Source organism: Neoarius graeffei, chromosome 4 (genome assembly GCF_027579695.1).
Source record: "Neoarius graeffei isolate fNeoGra1 chromosome 4, fNeoGra1.pri, whole genome shotgun sequence".
Taxonomy (NCBI): Eukaryota; Metazoa; Chordata; class Actinopteri; order Siluriformes; family Ariidae; genus Neoarius; species Neoarius graeffei.
In genome coordinates, this window is record NC_083572.1 from 88,267,665 (window position 1) to 88,287,295 (window position 19,631).

At 39.8% G+C, this 19,631-nt stretch overlaps 1 protein-coding gene across 1 annotated transcript; it reads left to right on the top strand.

Annotated features, from left to right (window-relative positions):
- The first annotated feature begins 1,576 nt into the window (after positions 1 to 1,576).
- LOC132884625 (phospholipase A2 inhibitor gamma subunit B-like) lies at positions 1,577 to 17,937 on the top strand. Its single transcript, XM_060918466.1, has 6 exons — positions 1,577 to 1,631; positions 6,063 to 6,137; positions 11,231 to 11,350; positions 11,485 to 11,658; positions 17,121 to 17,243; positions 17,747 to 17,937. Exons 1-6 carry the CDS (start codon positions 1,577 to 1,579, stop codon positions 17,935 to 17,937), a joined length of 738 nt encoding a protein of 245 aa, XP_060774449.1.
- Positions 17,938 to 19,631: the final 1,694 nt, after the last annotated feature.

A 19,631-nucleotide genomic window follows, 5' to 3' on the forward strand; every position in this document is an offset into this window, starting at 1 on the left:
AGAGAGCAACCAGAAAGTCGTTGAAAAGTAAAATAAAGCCCACCTTAAAGCATATACGCAGAACCATGGCCTCACTTTCGTTTATAAATGCCTTGAGACCTCAATAATGGCACAGGAATAGTTTTAAGTGTTAACAATAAATCTAATATAGTCATTTTTATGATTAAAGTGATTCATATACGTAGCGGTCTGAGTGAATGACCTTGACGTCCGTAACGTCACAGCAGGAAGTCTATCGGTCTCGTCACCATTTCCACTATACTAAAACACAGAGCTGACTGCAACTCCAATCCTCCATTTTGAGCTAATTTATCGCCATGCCACGTAGATGTGTTGCTGGCGGGTGCAGCAACATGACAGAAGGTGGATTTACGTTGCATTCATGGCCCAAGAATGTTCAAACTGCAAAGATTTGGATGCATTTTGCGAGAAGTTCACGGGCACATTGGGTGCCTATGAAGTGGTCTCTCCTCTGCTCTGCACATTTTACTGAAGACTTGTATGAAACCTCTGATCTGTTGAGGAGCGTTGGCTATAAGCCTGTATTGAAAGAGGGTGCAGTACCAACAATTAAAGGAAAAGAAAACTACAAGAAAAGGAAAGTATTTATTTATTTAAAAAAGGAAAGTAAGTTCAGTTGCACCAGTTCTCCCGGAGTGTGAGCCGAGGGTTGTTGGTAAAACCCGGGACGGAACGGGACATGACATTATCACTCGGGCAGTGACCTCGCCGCAGTTGTTGCTAAAACCAGTGACGTCCTGTTCCGTCCCGGGTTTTAGTACTTGCCTGAGCCGAGTAGTAATGGCGGAGTACTCAGTATGGAGAAAATGGAGAATGAGCGGAGCAGCTGTCTGATTTCTTGGCTGGATATTGATGCCATCTCGCCTTTACGTGGAAGAAGCGAATGAACAAAGAACTGAACAAACAACTGAAAGTCAGATTGTTTCAAAACAATCGGCCACAAGATCGGCCTTCAAGAAGCGAGAACACAGACAGGTAAGTGCCGACTCTCATTTGGATACAAAACAACACCACCACCACTCGTTGTTTACCTGCATTTAGATTAATACATGCAACTTGTATTGTGTATTTAAGTTACCAGTATAAGATTATTTAATTTGCTTCAGAATGTGATTGTCAGTTCATCTGATTATTTAATTAGCCTTTTACATTTTATCAGTGAAAATGCATGCATGTACATGTATGTTGCATAAGTTATAACACCTATCCTGTTTTAATGAGAGTCAACCCACAATCAATTAAGTCAAATCAGTCTTAGTTGAGCAAGTCGGTAACAGTATTTCTTACTTTCACCATACATTTTTATTTATATGACTTTGGTCTATAGCTGTCAAAGGCTTCGGCCTTAAAACCAGTTCTTGCTGTGATGTCACGCACTCAGGACTGACTGGCTCAGCGGGGCAGCTCGAATGCCAACTTTGCGGTCGATTTTGACTCTCAAAAATATATTTTTTTTATTCCCATTTATGCAGCATATAAGAGTCAAGGATGGAGATACTATCCACTCAGAAATGTATTTAAAATAAAAGGTTCTGTGTATCTCCTTTAAGCTGTCATGCTCAAAGTCATGCTCATGTCTCCCATTTCCTTATTGCCTGAGCTGAAACAGTGTACACATACACATTTTTATACACATAAAAAAACATTAAGGTCCAACATAACAATTCCTATTTGGTCTTGACATCTTTTAAAACTTTTTATCTGTGAATGAAAAAATAATAACGAACAATAAAACAATAAAACTCGGAAGACCACACTGGGTTCCACTTCTGTAAACCAAGAGAAGGAATCTGAGGCTACAGTTGGCACAGGATCACAGAAATGTGACAGGTAAAGACTGAAAAGAAAAAAAAAACAGGTGATTTTTCCCTCTAATCTTCAACTGTCCTGTTTTATTGAGCCTGTGCCCACTGGAGCCTCAGATTCCTGCTCTTGGCTGACAGAAGAGGAACAGAAGTCTTCTGATGTGGCCTTTTTCTGCTGTTGTAGCCCATCCACCGTCCCTGGAGGGTTAGTATGGCGGGCAACGACAGACTGTTGTACTGGCTGAATGGCGACATTCATCATAATGGAACAACTCGACAACTCCGTTGCAACCAAAGGACCTCTCCGTCGTCACAGTACCCATCTGTGCCACGGGCCCAGGGATCTTGAGGCCCAGTCCATGTGGTTCTGGATTTTGCAACCAGTTCCGCTACTCACGCGAGTGGTTACTCCTTCATGCTGTTTTCGCTGGCGATGATGAGCCCATCCACCTCAAGGTTTGATTGGATGAAAGGTTTTCATCCACCTCAAGGTTTAATGTTCTGAGATGATTTTATTTTAGATAAACAGAGTTTTAAAGTGTGATTATTTGAGTTACTGTGCCTGTCCTGTCATTTGAGTTACTGTATCCTTCCTATTTGCTTGAAACTATTTGGCTGGTTTCCTCTAATCTCGATCATCAACAAGACTCTTCCACCCACAGAACTGTCACTCACATGATTATTTTTCTTTTGGTTTTTCACACCATTCTGTGTAAACACTTGAGACTGTTGTGTGTGAATGTCCCTGGAAATCAGCAGTTATAGAAATACTCAAACCAGCCCAAACCATCTGGCACCAACAATCATGCCATGTTCCAAATCAATGACCATTCTGATGGTCGATGTGAACATTACCTGAAGCTGCTGACCCGTATCTGCATGACTGCACTACTGCCACGTGATTGGCTGATTAAATATTTGCATGATTGAGTAGGTGTACAGGTGGTGTTCTTAATAACCTATAAAAACATAAAACTGTTGCCAGTCTTTTATACATACGGTACGTGTGTATAAATGACTGGCAACAGTTTTATGTTTCAAAACTCATCATTCATTTGTTCCCCAAATGTCTGCTAATACCAGCATAAGAAATCTTGAAATGGACTGTGAAGTGCACAACTATTAGCCTTACTAAAATAACCAGTAACTAGTAAACGTAGTGGGTGGCACGGTGGTGTAGTGGCTAGCACTGTCGCCTCACAGCAAGAAGGTTCTGGGTTAGAGCCCAGTGGCCGGCAAGGCCTTTCTGTGTGGAGTCTGCATGTTCTCCATGTGTCTGCGTGGGTTTCCTCTGGATGCTCCTGTTTCCCCCACAGTCCAAAGACATGCAGGTTAGGCTAATTGGTGGCTCTAAATTGACTGTAGGTGTGAATGTGAGTGTGAATGGTTCTTTGTCTCTATGTGTCAGCCCTGTGATAACCTAACGACTGACTTGTCCAGGGTGTACCCCGCCTCTCACCCATAGTCAGCTGGGATAGGCTCCAGCTTGCCCACGACCCTGCACAGGATAAATGGCTACAGATAATGGATGGATGGATGTAGATGTTGTTCTAGTGTTAACAGACGTAGTAAGTAGGTCAAACGCATCATCATGAACATCATCATGGTGAGTCCCCTTGGGTAACTCAAGCTAATGTAGGATGGGGCTCGCTACTCCTACCTATCCCTAGGTGTTGCACGATGGTTATTGGTTTACAGGGAGCTCATCTGACCTTTGACAGGTTTTGTTTTCATCCTACTGTGTGACATGCCACCACCCGTCCATGCGACAGGTTTTACTGGATTACATTGTTATCAGTAGCAGAGACACCAATCTCTGACCTGACCTTAGGTCAGATGTCTTTGATAATTGTGCCATGAATACGCTCTGATAAAACAGAGGGTTGTCTCATTAACAACAGTAACATTGCTCTGACACTAATATAAACTAAACTAACCTGTCTGGGTGTGTTTTCAGGTGTCTTAAGAAGTTTGATGTAGTTGAGCCATTGTTTTTAATTTTCTTCCCACTTTTTTTGTACACATTGCAATCCTTCTGTTACTACATACAGCTCTCCTGTTGAAGCCATTATACGTATAGGGTGTTTCAAAAAATGTGATATTATTTGAGATGTAAATATACCAGAAACTACATAGTCTAGGCAAATCAAACTCAACAGGCTTAATGTTGAGCAATACAAGATTTATTTCTCAAAATATGAATGAGAAATTCAAAACGTATGTGGATTCCATGAATTATTTCACAAATTTTCAATATGTGCGCCGCCTGAGACACGGCATTGAATGAGGTGCAACTTGTAGGGTTTCATTTGCAAACGTTTCCTCAGGACACTCCAAACTATCATTGGAGGAATCTGGGTCTCCAGGTTTGCTCTTCTTATGGACTTCGCAAGAGTTTTTCGCAAACCTGCTCGACCGTCTCTTCCAATGCTGGTGGTCACCCAGATCCTTTTGCCCTGCACAGACAGCCTTCCTCTTTGAACTTTTTGTGCCATGTCCAAATCTGCATTGCAGTTGGTGAATTTTTAGAGAATTGTATCATAAATGCACACTGCACAGTCTTGTTCGACTGTGTTCGAGCGTACTCTAACACACAAAACGCCTTTTCTTTTCCAGTGAATGGCATTGCTATACCTAAAAAGATAAAAACAAAAAACATTAAACATAAAATTTTGACCTGTTTCCACACATGCTGTTAAAATTCGAGGTCAATTGAATGAGAATTGGCAAAGTTATTAGATTGTGAAACGATATCAAATTTTTTGAAACACCCTGTACATTGCTCTCAGTCTAAAACCTGTGTCTTCAAATCTCAAGACTGCCAGTTAGATTGTGTAAAATCCTATGTTGCTTAGCTATACCCTTACAAAAAAGAAGTTTATTCAAGTGTGCTTCTAGTATACTTCTTTTAAACTAAAAATAAGAGAGAGTATGCTTTCAGTTTACTTTTTATTTACTTCGAGATATACTTAATAAAGTTATGCATAAGTATACTTGGCTTATACTGAAAAGTATATAGAAAAGTTTAAGTATATTAAGCTTATACTTAAACATTTGATCAAGATATATTTAACAAAAGTGTAATAAAGTATTAAAATATTTGTGCCTTATGTTTAAGTGTACTTGCCCTGTAGTTGTGCTTCAGCATTGTTGACTCTTAGGTATGTCTGTGCTTCCATATGAGGTTTTTTTTTTTTAATTTCTCCTGAGTGAGATAATACATTTTATTTATTTATTTATTTATTTTTCTTTAGAGCTTGGTTGTCAATTTCAGTTGTCACTGCCATGTTTTTATACTTTGGTATTTAATACAACATTGCTTCAATTTTTGATTTTTAAAGAAAATGAATATGTTCTTAATCCAGAGTATCTGTTGTTATTTTGTGAATTCTTACCTTTATAACTTCATTGTAACTTAAGGTACAAAACACTTAAGTTGTTTACTGGTAGTGTGCATGAGGTAAGGGTTAGGGCTAGAAAACTAACAGAATACCTAGAAGGGTAATTGCAGTATACTTCAAAACTAAAAAGTGGACTAGATGTATATAACCAGTAACTAATAGTATATTTCCAATATGCTATAAAGTATACTTTTATAAACTAAAAAGTGGACTAGAAGTATAAAACAAGTAAACTCATAGTATATTTCCAGTATCCTATGATGTATGCTTTTGTAAACTAAAGAGTGGACTACAAGTATAGAACTAGTAAACTGTTAGTATACAAGTTTACGTGTGGTATACTTTCAGTACAAAATTAAAAAAATATTAGTTGTATACTTAAAGTTTACTTCTCTTAAAATATACTTTTTATAAACTAAAAGTGGGCCAATTTAGTCCCCAAAAGTATTAGATTAGTTTACTTACACGTATACTGTAAGTACATTGATATCAGTATACTTGGTACACAAAAGTATACTTAAGGAAATATACTTTAACGTTACTTAATAAAATGAACTTGAAGTATACTTCTTTTTGATAAGGGTAGGCTTCCATTTTATCCATCCTCACTTGCATTTTGCTTTTGTTGATTGAGCACACATTGGATTACTCAGGAAAACAAACATTTTATATTCATCTTATTGCTTTGTTACACTAAACAGAACGGTAAACAGAGATTATGCCATGAATTGACAGAACCACCCCTTTTCTTATGAGTGATTAATTTCTCTTCCTATTAAATCATCTTAATAATTCCAGAATGGTGTGCTGTTTCCATGATGATGATATGATGCAGACACCAATCAACATTTGTCCATCAAAATGAAGTTGCTTCTTGCCTTGTACATCTCTTTCTCTCTCTTCTTCTCAGGTAATTATTTTATATTATATTTATATAGCTTTTTTCAGTAAACTGGTATTTAATGTATTAGCTGTATTAGATTCTGCAGTCATGTTTGTTTTATGTTATGTTTTCTTTTTAAGTAGCATCCAGGTTTTAGGTTAAAACTCAATTCTGGGCTGGAAAGTGTTTAAATAGTTGTTCAAAAAATTTATGAAGCTATTTCTCCACCAAAAGAAGGTCACACACAACGTATGAACTAGGAACAATCAAAAAATATTCATAGCTTATTAACATTATCAGTTTTTGTTTCTGCATGGAAAATATACTGCGGTATTAATACCTTTTTTTTTAAAATCACACTCCAAAAGATGTATTGTGCAGAGGTCCAGTCTCAAGACTTGCTGCTCATCCAAAGTAGTAAATGTAACCTTGCCTTTATTCAGTTGTTATTTGACTGACTAGTTCAACTCAGTCCAAAAGTCTTTATTTCATCAGATGAAAGTACACATCAGATGTTACAATTTAAGATAAATAAAAAAGGTAATGAGCAATAATTACAATATTTACAATTATGAAAAAGATTACAAAATCTAAAAAGAAAGGAAAAAAATATATATAGCTAAATTATATTTAAATATTAACCTATTTAAAAAAAACTATCCTTAAAATGTTCAGTGTTTATCTTGGGTTTTTATACAGGTTCAATTTCTAAGGCACTCAGATCATTCTCTATTTTTATCCATCCATCCATTCATCATCTGTAGCTGCTTATCCTGTTCTACAGGGTTGCAGGCGAGCTGGAGCCTATCCCAGCTGACTATGGGTGAGAGGCGGGATACACCCCGGACAAGTCGCCAGGTCATCGCAGGGTCATCTCTATTTTTAATTTTATTAAAAAGGCAGTGGTCACACTTCTCCAAAAGTGCCAAGATGTTAAAACTAGTTGATGTATAGTGTCTCTTATACAGTAACATCTTTTTAAAAAGCACTGGACAACAGTAAGATCTGAAACACTAGCAGCGTAAACTGGAAGGTCGTACAATATTTTTTGGAGAACTATTGCATTAAAGACAGGGGTCACAAACACCTACAGGAGATGCTTCATAGCTAACAGCTCCATTCCTGGATCCAACTAGCGACATCATCAGGAGGATACTGTACCTTATCCTCGACTGATAGCACTGGTACGGCGGGGTCCCTCCATCAGGAGGTGTCATACGTCGGTGTTAACTACTTTCACCTAACTCTCCAACCATACTTGGTCATCTCTCTTCAACCACAACCATAACGACACCTTTTCTACTTTACCTTGCACATCTTTGATAAACTTTCTGGTCTCTGTAGGACTAAAACAAAAGTGATATCTGAAGAGATTAACTAAAGCTTTTTTGATATATCCCCTTGCACCAACTCCAATATGATGATATTCTACCTTCCAACCTACACCCTCACAGTTCTCAATCCATTCTCTGTATCTTCTTTCCTGTTGGTCTTCAGCATCTTTGATGATGTCTTCCCAGCTTACTGTTCATTCCATAACAATCCTGATCTTCCGTTCTTCATTCCATATAACAGTATTCGGTCTTTTCATTGTCCTTATCACATTAAAGAGATAATCTACTTTATCTTGCGTGTAACCTTCTTTGCACAGGCTTCTAATTACAAATAGGCATTTGTTAGCTTCATACAGCTTTTCCTAAACATTAGCACTAAATTTACAATTACTTTACTTGAGTATTATTTTTTTTTGGAAACTTATGACTTTAACTTCACTACATTTGCAAGGCAAATATCATACTTTTTACTCCACTACATTTCTATCAAGGTCCTTGTTACTCGTTTCTATGAAACAGCTTTGAAAGTGGATGTTTTTTCTTTTCTTCTCTAAAACGTGATTGTTTTTTTCACAGGTGACACTGAGATAGCCTATCAGTAATCACTAGGGTCAGATCATGACAATAGACTGTATAAAATCAAATTCAATGATTTCTCGGCAGCATTATTTGAACACGATCAGCTGATGGCAGAATGGAAGGAGACGGTTCTTCTGGGGAATGCATGCACCCATGGCCATACCTAGAACCCATGTTTCAGTTTTCTGAAAGGGTTAAAGATTCATTTAGTTTTAAATGTTTGCTTTGTTTGCCTAAAATGAACCACAGCACGGCCTACAAAAACTTGCCGTCCAACCTGCGGAAGCATATTGATGTATGTAAATATTTTATTCCAGGAGAAAGCTTGCAATGAAGTTGTCTGTGCTTTTAGAGCTAGCGATAATGTTGCAATAGCTATGCAGTCTGGTTAGTCAAATGACTTTCTATGGATTTGCCCACCAAGTTGCCATAGTCTTGTCCATGACTAAAGTTAACACATAGCTAGTTAACTTGGACACTTAGCATGTAAAAACGGAATTATGCTAGCATGCATAATGTTAACTTCTCTGAAGTCCTTTCAGAAATGTGTTTTAGCATAATTATTTTCTGAGCAAGTTGCATTTACAGCTATTCCACTGTCTTCATGATTAACATACACATACATGTATGCACACACTGCCGGAGCTGTATCAAAGCACAACCATGCTGCTTTGTGGTGGTGGGTAGGAGTGTTAAATCAATCAATCAATCAATCAATAAAAAGAAAAATGACACTATCTTTTTTTGTCAGTCCAGTTGTGTTTCATTTTGTAACATTCTACCAGGTGTTTATTCTACAGGTTCTACAAACTAGTCAGTAAATCCAGTCAGTTGCTTCAGAGGCATTAGGTTTTGTAAGCGTTGTGGCAATAATACAACCATGCGTTGACAGAAAATGTACAGTGGAGGAAATAATTATTTGATCCCTTGCTGATTTTGTAAGTTTGCCCACTGGCAAAGATATGAACAGTTTATAATTTTAAGGGTAGGTTTATTTTAACAGTGAGAGATAGAATATCAAAAAGAAAATCCAGAAAATCACATTTTATAAAATATATAAATTGATTTGCATTTTGTTGAGTGAAATAAGTATTTGATCTCCTACCAACCATTAAGAGTTCTGGCTCCCACAGACCAATTAGACACTCCTAATCAACTTGTTACCTGCATTAAAGACAACTGTCTTAAATTGATACCTGTATAAAAGACACCTGTCCACAGAATCAATCAATCAATCAATCAGACTCCAACCTCTCCAACATGGGCAAGACCAAAGAGCTGTCTAAGGATGTCAGGGACAAGATTGTAGAGCTGCACAAGGCTGGACTGGGCTACAAAACCATAAGCAAGAAGCTGGGTGAGAAGGAGACAACTGTTGGTGCAATAGTTCGAAAATGGAAGAAATACAAAATGACCATCAATCGACCTCGGTCTGGGGCCCCATGCAAGATCTCACCTTGTGGGGTGTCAATGATTACGAGAAAGGTGAGAGATCAGCCTAGAACTACACGGGAGGAGCTTGTTAATGATCTTAAGGCAGCTGGGACCACAGTCACCAAGAAAACCACTGGTAACACATTACGCCGTAATGGATTAAAATCCTGCAGTGCCCGCAAGGTCCCCCTGCTCAAGAAGGCACATGTGCAGGCCCGTCTGAAGTTTGCCAATGAACACCTGAATGATTCTGAGAGTGATTGGGAGAAGGTGCTGTGGTCAGATGAGACCAAAATCAAGCTCTTTGGCATTAACTCAACTCGCCGTGTTTGGAGGAAGAAAAATGCTGACTATGATCCAAAGAACACCATCCCCACTGTCAAGCATGGAGGTGGAAACATTATGCTTTGGGGGTGTTTCTCTGCTAAGGGCACAGGACTACTTCACCGCATCAATGGAAGAATGGATGCGGCCATGTACCGTAAAATCCTGTGACAACCTCCTTCCCTCTGCCAGGACACTGAAAATGGGTTGTGGATGGGTCTTCCAGCACGACAATGACCCAAAACATACAGCCAAGGCAACAAAGGAGTGGCTCAAGAAGAAGCACATTAAGGTCATGGAGTGGCCTAGCCAGTTTCCGGACCTTAATCCTATAGAAAACCTATGGAGGGAGCTGAAGCTCCGAGTTGCGAAGCGACAGCCTCAAAACCTTAATGATCTAGAGATGATCTGCAAAGAGGAGTGGACCAAAATTCCTCCTGACGTGCGCAAACCTGGTCATCAACTACAAGAAACGTCTGACCGCTGTGCTTGCCAACAAGGGTTTTGCCACCAAATACTAAGTCTTGTTTGCTAAAGGGTTCAAATACTTATTTCACTCAAAGAAATGCAAATCAGTTTATATATTTTATATGAAGTTATTTTCTGGATTTTCTTTTTGATGTTTTGTCTCGGGCGGCACGGTGGTGTAGTGGTTAACGCTGTCGCCTCACAGCAAGAAGGTCCTGGGTTCGAGCCCCGGGGCCGGCGAGGGCCTTTCTGTGTGGAGTTTGCATGTTCTCCCTGTGTCCGTGTGGGTTTGCTCCGGTTTCCCCCACAGTCCAAAGACATGCAGGTTAGGTTAACTGGTGACTCTAAATTGACCGTAGGTGTGAATGTGAGTGTGAATGGTTGTCTGTGTCTATGTGTCAGCCCTGTGATGACCTGGCGACTTGTCCAGGGTGTACCCCGCCTCTCGCCCATAGTCAGCTGGGATAGGCTCCAGCTTGCCTGCGACCCTGTAGAAGGATAAAGTGGCTAGAGATAATGAGATGAGATGAATGAATGAGATGTTTTGTCTCTCACAGTTAAAATAAACCTACCATTAAAATTATAGAATGTTCATTTCTTTGTCAGTGGACAAACTTACAAAATCAGCAAGGGATCAAATAATTATTTCCTCCACTGTACTTTTAATACTTAAGTATTTTTAAAAGCAAGTACTTCAGTACCTTAACTTAAGTAAAAAATTTGATTGCACAACTTTCACTTGTATCGGAGTCAAATGTGACCAGCGGGATCTGTACTTCGACTTAAGTAATGAATTTGGGTACTTTGTCCATCTCTGGAAATAACTAACTCCTTATATTTAGTGGTGTTACAATGCATAGAGTTTTCCTTGGTCCAGGCCAAGTGATTTAACTATTGTTAGCATGCTTATATATATTGATGCCTGCTGTGTACTACTACCTGGATTATTAATCCTTTAAGTTGCTGTTTGTTCCCCCCAAGTAACCATGCTGGATTGTTTAAACTGCACTAGTGATTCAGGATTGTGTAACACCACGTTTTCACAACAGTGTCCACCAGGCAACTCATGTACTCCTTTGAGATACAATTATTCTGTGCCAGGTAAGCATTAGCAAAAAACTTCTGTTTATTCTTTCTTATATATAAAGTATTATGAAACGTTAAGGTATGTACAATGTAACTGAAAACTTAATGCCATGTATGATAAGGACTTTATGTTTAAATGCCTGTTTAAGGGCTTAATGTGAAAATGATTGGGGAGATTCATGGCTGCCTTCCACAGGCTGTCTGTAATCAAGCAAATCCAGGTGTTTTAGAAACCACTTACTCGGCTAATGTTGGAGTAGCAAGTGGTTTCCTTTCCATCTCTTGCTGTGAATCTGATAATTGCAACATCATCATTATCCCTGGTAAGAAAATATATACATTTTTTTCATTCAGTACCACCTTTTAAGTTGTCATTTTGGTTTTAGACTTGAGATGGTTTTATACTAACACTGATTAAGTGTATAAGTGTTTAGGACTGAACTAATGAGGACTATTTGATAATATTATATTCACCAGTTCCTCCAACTGAAGACAAAGTGAGTCATAATAGATTTTATCATGATAGAGCTGCATCTCTCCATAGATTTGCTTTGGCTTTAGTTACAGTCACACTACAGTTTGTGATGCTTTGCGATAGGTTATCGATGAAAATGAAGCATTTGGTAGCGATGCTTCCTTGAGCTTCGGGAAGTATTTCCAAACCCATTTGCGAGTATTTGCCACTTAGTTTTTGAAAAATTTCATGATGTTTTTGGCCACTAACAAGGCAGAGACACACCATAAACCAACTCGCAAACCTCAGAGAACATTCACCATGCATTGCACAATTGGTGGCGATGCTACCAATTTTTCATTGCCAAGTACAACCCCGATTCCAAAAAAGTTGGGACAAAGTACAAATTGTAAATAAAAACGGAATGCAATAATTTACAAATCTCAAAAACTGATATTGTATTCACAATAGAACATAGACAACATATCAAATGTCGAAAGTGAGACCTTTTGAAATTTCATGCCAAATATTGGCTCATTTGAAATTTCATGACAGCAACACATCTCAAAAAAGTTGGGACAGGGGCAATAAGAGGCTGGAAAAGTTAAAGGTACAAAAAAGGAACAGCTGGAGGACCAAATTGCAACTCATTAGGTCAATTGGCAATAAGTCATTAACATGACTGGGTATAAAAAGAGCATCTTGGAGTGGCAGCGGCTCTCAGAAGTAAAGGTGGGAAGAGGATTGCCAATCCCCCTAATTCTGCGCTGACAAATAGTGGAGCAATATCAGAAAGGAGTTCGACAGTGTAAAATTGCAAAGAGTTTGAACATATCATCTACAGTGCATAATATCATCAAAAGATTCAGAGAATCTGGAAGAATCTCTGTGCATAAGGGTCCAGGCCGGAAAACCATACTGGGTGCCCATGATCTTCGGGCCCTTAGACGGCACTGCATCACATACAGGCATGCTTCTGTATTGGAAATCACAAAATGGGCTCAGGAATATTTCCAGAGAACATTATCTGTGAACACAATTCACCGTGCCATCCGCCGTTGCCAGCTAAAACTCTATAGTTCAAAGAAGAAGCCGTATCTAAACATGATCCAGAAGCGCAGACGTCTTCTCTGGGCCAAGGCTCATTTAAAATGGACTGTGGCAAAGTGGAAAACTGTTCTGTGGTCAGACGAATCAAAATTTGAAGTTCTTTATGGAAATCAGGGACGCCGTGTCATTCGGACTAAAGAGGAGAAGGATGACCCAAGTTGTTATCAGCGCTCAGTTCAGAAGCCTGCATCTCTGATGGTATGGGGTTGCATAAGTGCGTGTGGCATGGGCAGCTTACACATCTGGAAAGACACCATCAATGCTGAAAGGTATATCCAGGTTCTAGAGCAACATATGCTCCCATCCAGATGACGTTTCTTTCAGGGAAGACCTTGCATTTTCCAACATGACAATGCCAAACCACATACTGCATCAATTACAGCATCATGGCTGCGTAGAAGAAGGGTCCGGGTACTGAACTGGCCAGCCTGCAGTCCAGATCTTTCACCCATAGAAAACATTTGGCGCATCATAAAACGGAAGATACGACAAAAAAGACCTAAGACAGTTGAGCAACTAGAATCCTACATTAGACAAGAATGGGTTAACATTCCTATCCCTAAACTTGAGCAACTTGTCTCCTCAGTCCCCAGACGTTTACAGACTGTTGTAAAGAGAAAAGGGGATGTCTCACAGTGGTAAACCTGGCTTTGTCCCAACTTTTTTGAGATGTGTTGTTGTCATGAAATTTAAAATAACCTAATTTTTCTCTTTAAATGATACATTTTCTGTTTAAACATTTGATATGTCATCTATGTTCTATTCTGAATAAAATGTAGAATTTTGAAACTTCCACATCATTGCATTCTGTTTTTATTTACAATTTGTACTTTGTCCCAACTTTTTTGGAATCGGGGTTGTATTCGCAAACCCATCGTGAGCTGTAATGTGACCAAAAGACTTGCGAGTGATTCTGGTCTCTGTTAATGTGACAGGAGTTTGGTGTATGAAAGTTGGTAGCAACATCAGCTAATACCGCACCTAGATTTCCTATACCTACAGTTGTAATTTTACATCACCATTTTGAGTGAGATGCTTAAATTAAAAATTTATCATTTTAAAGATGAGTAAAATTGTTTATTCTGAGTATGTACACTACTGTTCAAAAGTTTGGGGTCACTTTGAAATTTCCTTATTTTTGAAAGAAAAGCCCTGTTCTTTTCAATGAAGATCACTTTAAACTAATCAGAAATACACTCTATACATTGCTAATGTGGTAAATGACTATTCTAGCTGCAAATGTCTGTTTTTTGGTGCAATATCTCCATAGGTGTATAGAGGCCCATTTCCAGCAACTCTCACTCCAGTGTTCTAATGGTACAATGTGTTTGCTCATTGCCTCAGAAGGCTAATGGATGATTAGAAAACCCTTGTACAATCATGTTAGCACAGCTGAAAACAGTTGAGCTCTTTAGAGAAGCTATAAAACTGACCTTCCTTTGAGCAGATTGAGTTTCTGGAGCATCACATTTGTGGGGTCGATTAAATGCTCAAAATGGCCAGAAAAATGTCTTGACTATATTTTCTATTCATTTTACAACTTATGGTGGTAAATAAAAGTGTGACTTTTCATGGAAAACACAAAATTGTCTGGGTGACCCCAAACTTTTGAACGGTAGTGTACTTATAAATAACCACACAACAATTTTTCATGTGGACTTTTAGGGGAGGGCGGCACGGTGGTGTAGTGGTTAGCGCTGTCGCCTCATAGCAAGAAGGTCCAGGTTTGAGCCCCGTGGCCGGTGAGGGCCTTTCTGTGCGGAGTTTGCATGTTCTCCCCGTGTCTGCGTGGGTTTCCTCCAGGTGCTCCGGTTTCCCCCACAGTCCAAAGACATGCAGGTTAGGTTAACTGGTGGCTCTAAATTGACCGTAGGTGTAAATGTGAGTGTGAATGGTTGTCTGTGTCTATGTGTCAGCCCTGTGATGACCTGGTGACTTGTCCAGGGTGTACCCCACCTTTCGCCCGTAGTCAGCTGGGATAGGCTCCAGTTTGCCTGCAACCCTGTAGAACAGGATAAAACGGCTAGAGATAATGAGAATGAGACTTTTAGGGGATGAACTGAGGGCATATTATAGAAATAATGTAGCCATTTTTAACCATACTCTGGTCCTTTATGATTTAATCTTTGCACACATTAGTCCTGGGTATGACTTTAAACTGCAACCGGTGGCGAGTCTCAGGTCCGGGAGGACTTGAGTATTGGGGAAAGTGGAGTTACTCCTTAATCACCATTGCTCCCAGGTCCACTCTGACCCAGAGTGGTAGCACCTGCCTGGGTTCCAGCTATGGGTTAAATAGTACATCACCAATAATGCGTTGGCAGCAGGGCGCTTTTTGGTGCAATGTGGCAGATGAACCCAACAGGGTCAATGGCACACCACCAGATGGCATGCAGAAGAGCCACTCAAATGGCCAATGGATGGCATCACTCGGCAACCTCCATACCCATCAGGTCTGCGACACTTTTGTGCACCACTTCGCATCAGGTCTGAGGGTCCAAAGAGACAACACGATAGGGGCACGATGTGGTTTGTCTTACCTTACTGTGTAAGGTGCTTCATTAGGAAAGGAGAATAGTATGCAAGAGCTCACGAGGCCAGACATTCCATGGTGGCTCGGCCGGGTCGTTCATGATTCTGTCGCTCTAGTACGGGCCTCGTGGCCCATCCAGCATTTCCACACATCCTAATGAAGCAGTCACCATCACTAGTAATGGACAGCCGATGACAATCTTTGCACATCTCTGTGCACATATATTCAGCTTGTCACAACGAGGATAAGAAAAAAAGTTGCTGTAGACCCTATAGATAATTCTCACTGTCACAATTCCTCACTGAATGTAATGCAGACTAACCATAAACAATCAATCATATCTCCAAGGTCCTAATTCATGAATGATTGGAAGTCTGAGGTTGCACTGCTGACTTTCTATGGCACAGCTTTGTATTTATAGTGCCCCTTAGTGGTGAACACAATTTTCTCTAATTCAGATGATTGTTGGAAGTGTTGAAGAGCTGTTGGCACTAGATGTACCAAATAGCAGTATTTTAGATTTAAGCCCATGGTAGTCAGTACCACTACCCTTCTATTCAACAAATATATTCATCTGCATAAAAGAGGTAGAGGGTCCAATCCAGCCTAGTTTGGCATGTTATACCATCTCCGGTTTACATTTGCAGCATTCAGGAGAGCTTATCCAGAGCGCCTTACAGAAATGCTTTGTAGGTTCTATCAAAAACATGCCTTCATATTAGTTCACAAAGTCAGGGACTAAGAACACCATGAAATTAAAACCTAAAGGAGCATAAAAAACCCAACAAACCCCACACAAATCAAGGGATTAAAACAAGCAAACACACACACGCACGCACACACACACACACGGATTAAATAATTGCTAATTCAAGTGTTTGGTGAAGTGGCAGGTTTTTTAATTTTATCTTTGTCTGAAGATAAATTAAAATGTTCTAATAAATCTATCACCACGTATGAATAATTCTCATGGTGGTTTAGTGCTTTGGTAGTTGCAGGACATTTGAAAAATACTCCTGAGTGGCACAGGGAAAAAAAAAACACTTTGAATAAAAGTGGAAATATACAGTGAGATAAGAGGCAGCATGGTGGTGCAGTGGTGAGCACTGCTGCCTCACAGCAAGAAGGTTCTGGGTTCGAGCCCAGTGACTGACGAGGGCCTTTCTGTGTGGAGTTTTCATGTTCTCCCCGTATTTGTGTGGGCTTCCTCTGGGTGCTCCAGTTTCCCTCACAGTCCAAAGATATGCAGGCGAGGCTAATTGGCTACTCTAAATTGCCCATAGGTGTGAATGGTAGTTTCCCAAGTCCAGAAATGGGAGGGTTGTGGCTAGACGGGAATCTGGTGTAAAACTATGTTCTAATTAATATGATATGTGGCTCAATAGGCAACAGTGCTGGACAAGGAGGAAGAAGAACAATGAGATAAGGATGTGGTTACGTTATTTCTGTACTGTAGGTTTCATTATTTCTTTGGGTTACTGATCAGAAGGTCACAAGTTCAATCCCTGACACCACCAAGCTGTCACTATAAGGCCCTTGAGCAGGACTATCAACGTTCTCTGCTCCAGAGTGCTGTATCACGGCTGACCCTGTGCTCTGACCTCGACCTCCTATGAAGATGGGATTTGTGATGAGAAAAATATTGCTGTATTGCAAACTACAGCTTTGCTGTTATGTGTGTTTCACAGAGCCAGACAACAAACCAAATGGACTTCAGTGTTTAAGCTGCAAGAGGTTAACAGACACAACATGCACCTCTTCTATTTCTTGTGTGGGAAGTCAAGGTCATTGTATGACTGAACAGGTTAGGTGTATATGGTTGCTTTCACTAATATAGTACATACTATTTATATGCTATCATTTTGGAATAATACCATAGCTTTGTTTTTATTCTGACAAAGATGAGGTAAGTGGTTCAAGACAAAGTTCAAGGTCCAAAATAGAGTTCCAAGTTTAAAAAAAAAAGAAATGTCAAATCCAAAAGAGAAAACAGTCAAAAAGAAGCATGAATAATGACAAAATAATGAGAATGCTTAGACATCATAGTCGTGAGTATGCCATTCATTTAAATAGCACAATTAATCAAGTTTGGATGTGGAGTTAATATATAGTGTATTGTCAGTTCTCGTAATGACACCAAGCGTGATTATAAATAACTTGCTTCTATAACCATGTCCTATATGGTCAGAAAGTACAATTGTGTAACCAGGAAATTCACTGAAGTCTATTTTGTTGTAAATTATCAACTTGGGTTTCATATACATCCATCTCTGTGAAGTACTAACCAATGGTAATGATATTTTTCTTTTCCCAGTTTTAGACCTGGCAAACTTAACAATCAAGGGATGTGCCTCTAAAAGCTTCTGTGATATCAGTTTTCAAAATTCCACACTGGGAGATGTCCACTGTTGCTCAAGAAACTTGTGTAATGGGAGTGAAGCCTGGAATAGACAGGATGTTGGTCTGTTACTGATGATCCTAACTGCTATTAAACTACTTCAATAAGAATTTAATCCATTGTTCTCTCTCAAATTGCACAATTTTGTTCTGCTCATATAAACCTGTCTTATGGATATATGCCAAAATTCCTCCTCTGCATTTAACCCATCTGAAGCAGTGAACACACATGCACACACAAGTGAGCAATGAGCACACACACTATGCTACAGTGCCTGGGGAGCAGTTGGGGGTTAGGTGGGCACTTCAGCCCAACCTCAGGCCACAGCTGCCCCGTGTTAACCCAACAGCATGTCTTTGGAGTGTGGGGGAAACCAGAGCACCCGGAGGAAACCCACCCACACAGACATGGGGAGAACATGCAAACTCCACACAGAAAGGCCCCCGTTGGCCACTGGACTCAAGCCCAGAACCTTCTTGCTGTGAGGCAACAGTGCTAACCACTACGCCGCCACTGTGATTGTAATTTATTTTTTATCATCATTGACACATTTTCTTACATAATCATAATGTGTCTGTTTTACTATTTATCCATGATTTTTTTTTTTTAATGATTCAGTATTTTTTATTTTTATTTTTTTTGTGTAGGGGCGGCACGGTGGTGTAGTGGTTAGCGCTGTCACCTCACAGCAAGAAGGTCCTGGGTTCGAGCCCCGGGGCCAGCGAGGGCCTTTCTGTGTGGAGTTTGCATGTTCTCCCCGTGTCCGCGTGGGTTTCCTCCGGGTGCTCCGGTTTCCCCCACAGTCCAAAGACATGCAGGTTAGGTTAACTGGTGACTCTAAATTGACCGTAGGTGTGAATGTGAGTGTGAATGGTTGTCTGTGTCTATGTGTCAGCCCTGTGATGACCTGGCGACTTGTCCAGGGTGTACCCCGCCTTTCGCCCGTAGTCAGCTGGGATAGGCTCCAGCTTGCCTGCGACCCTGCAGAAGGATAAAGCGGCTAGAGATAATGAGATGAGATGAGATTTTTTTTGTGTGTGAATTTCTGATTGGATTGCTTGGCTTATAGACTGTGTAAGCATACCATGACTCATTTCTAGTACTGATATTTTAATTAATAATAAAAAAAGTAAATGCAGAGGTATAAACTACTGTGGAGGTTGTACTTTGAAAATACGGTCAGTTTCAACATCTACTGCCATCTTCATCCCTGCTCGGTAGAGTGGGAGAGCTAACTAGAGGATGGGAATTGACAAATGACCAAATTTGAAAATGGAAGGAAGCTAACACTAGACGAACACACACTAACACTTCACTTATGCACACCAACACTAGACTAACACACACCAACACTCAGGGGCGTCAGAAGTATTTTTAATGGGGGGGGGGGGACACTGGTGGGGGTCTGGGGGTTCTCCCCCAGAAAATTTTTAATTAATTATATGCCATTTCCTGCATTCTGGTGTACTTTTAACAGGTTGTTAAACACCTAATTTTATCTACAAAAGTCACTTAATTCAATGACTATTTTAGAGACTCAACAATAAGTCCTCATTCAAATAGTCCATATATTCATCAGCCTGTTTTTAAACCCACTGCTATGCCTAAGATAATGAGATGAATGTGACACAATTTATCACCAACAATGACTTTATGGGTGCATTTTACTTTTTATTTTGTGTTTTCTTTTTTATTTAGTTTTAGATGTAACACAACATGCCACTGGGCCAAGCAATAGTGACACTCAACTGTATGTTTAAAAATAAGAATATTCATAATTTCACACAATGAACAGGCATGA

Excerpts from the sequence above, each read along its gene's own strand:
- LOC132884625 (XM_060918466.1), top strand. The coding sequence starts at position 1,577 with ATGCTCAAAGTCATGCTCATGTCTCCCATTTCCTTATTGCCTGAGCTG. Across the intron at positions 1,632-6,062 it reads ATTGCCTGAGCTGAAACAGT|ACACCAATCAACATTTGTCC; the intron begins GTACACATACAC and ends GATATGATGCAG. Across the intron at positions 6,138-11,230 it reads TTTCTCTCTCTTCTTCTCAG|TAACCATGCTGGATTGTTTA; the intron begins GTAATTATTTTA and ends GTTCCCCCCAAG.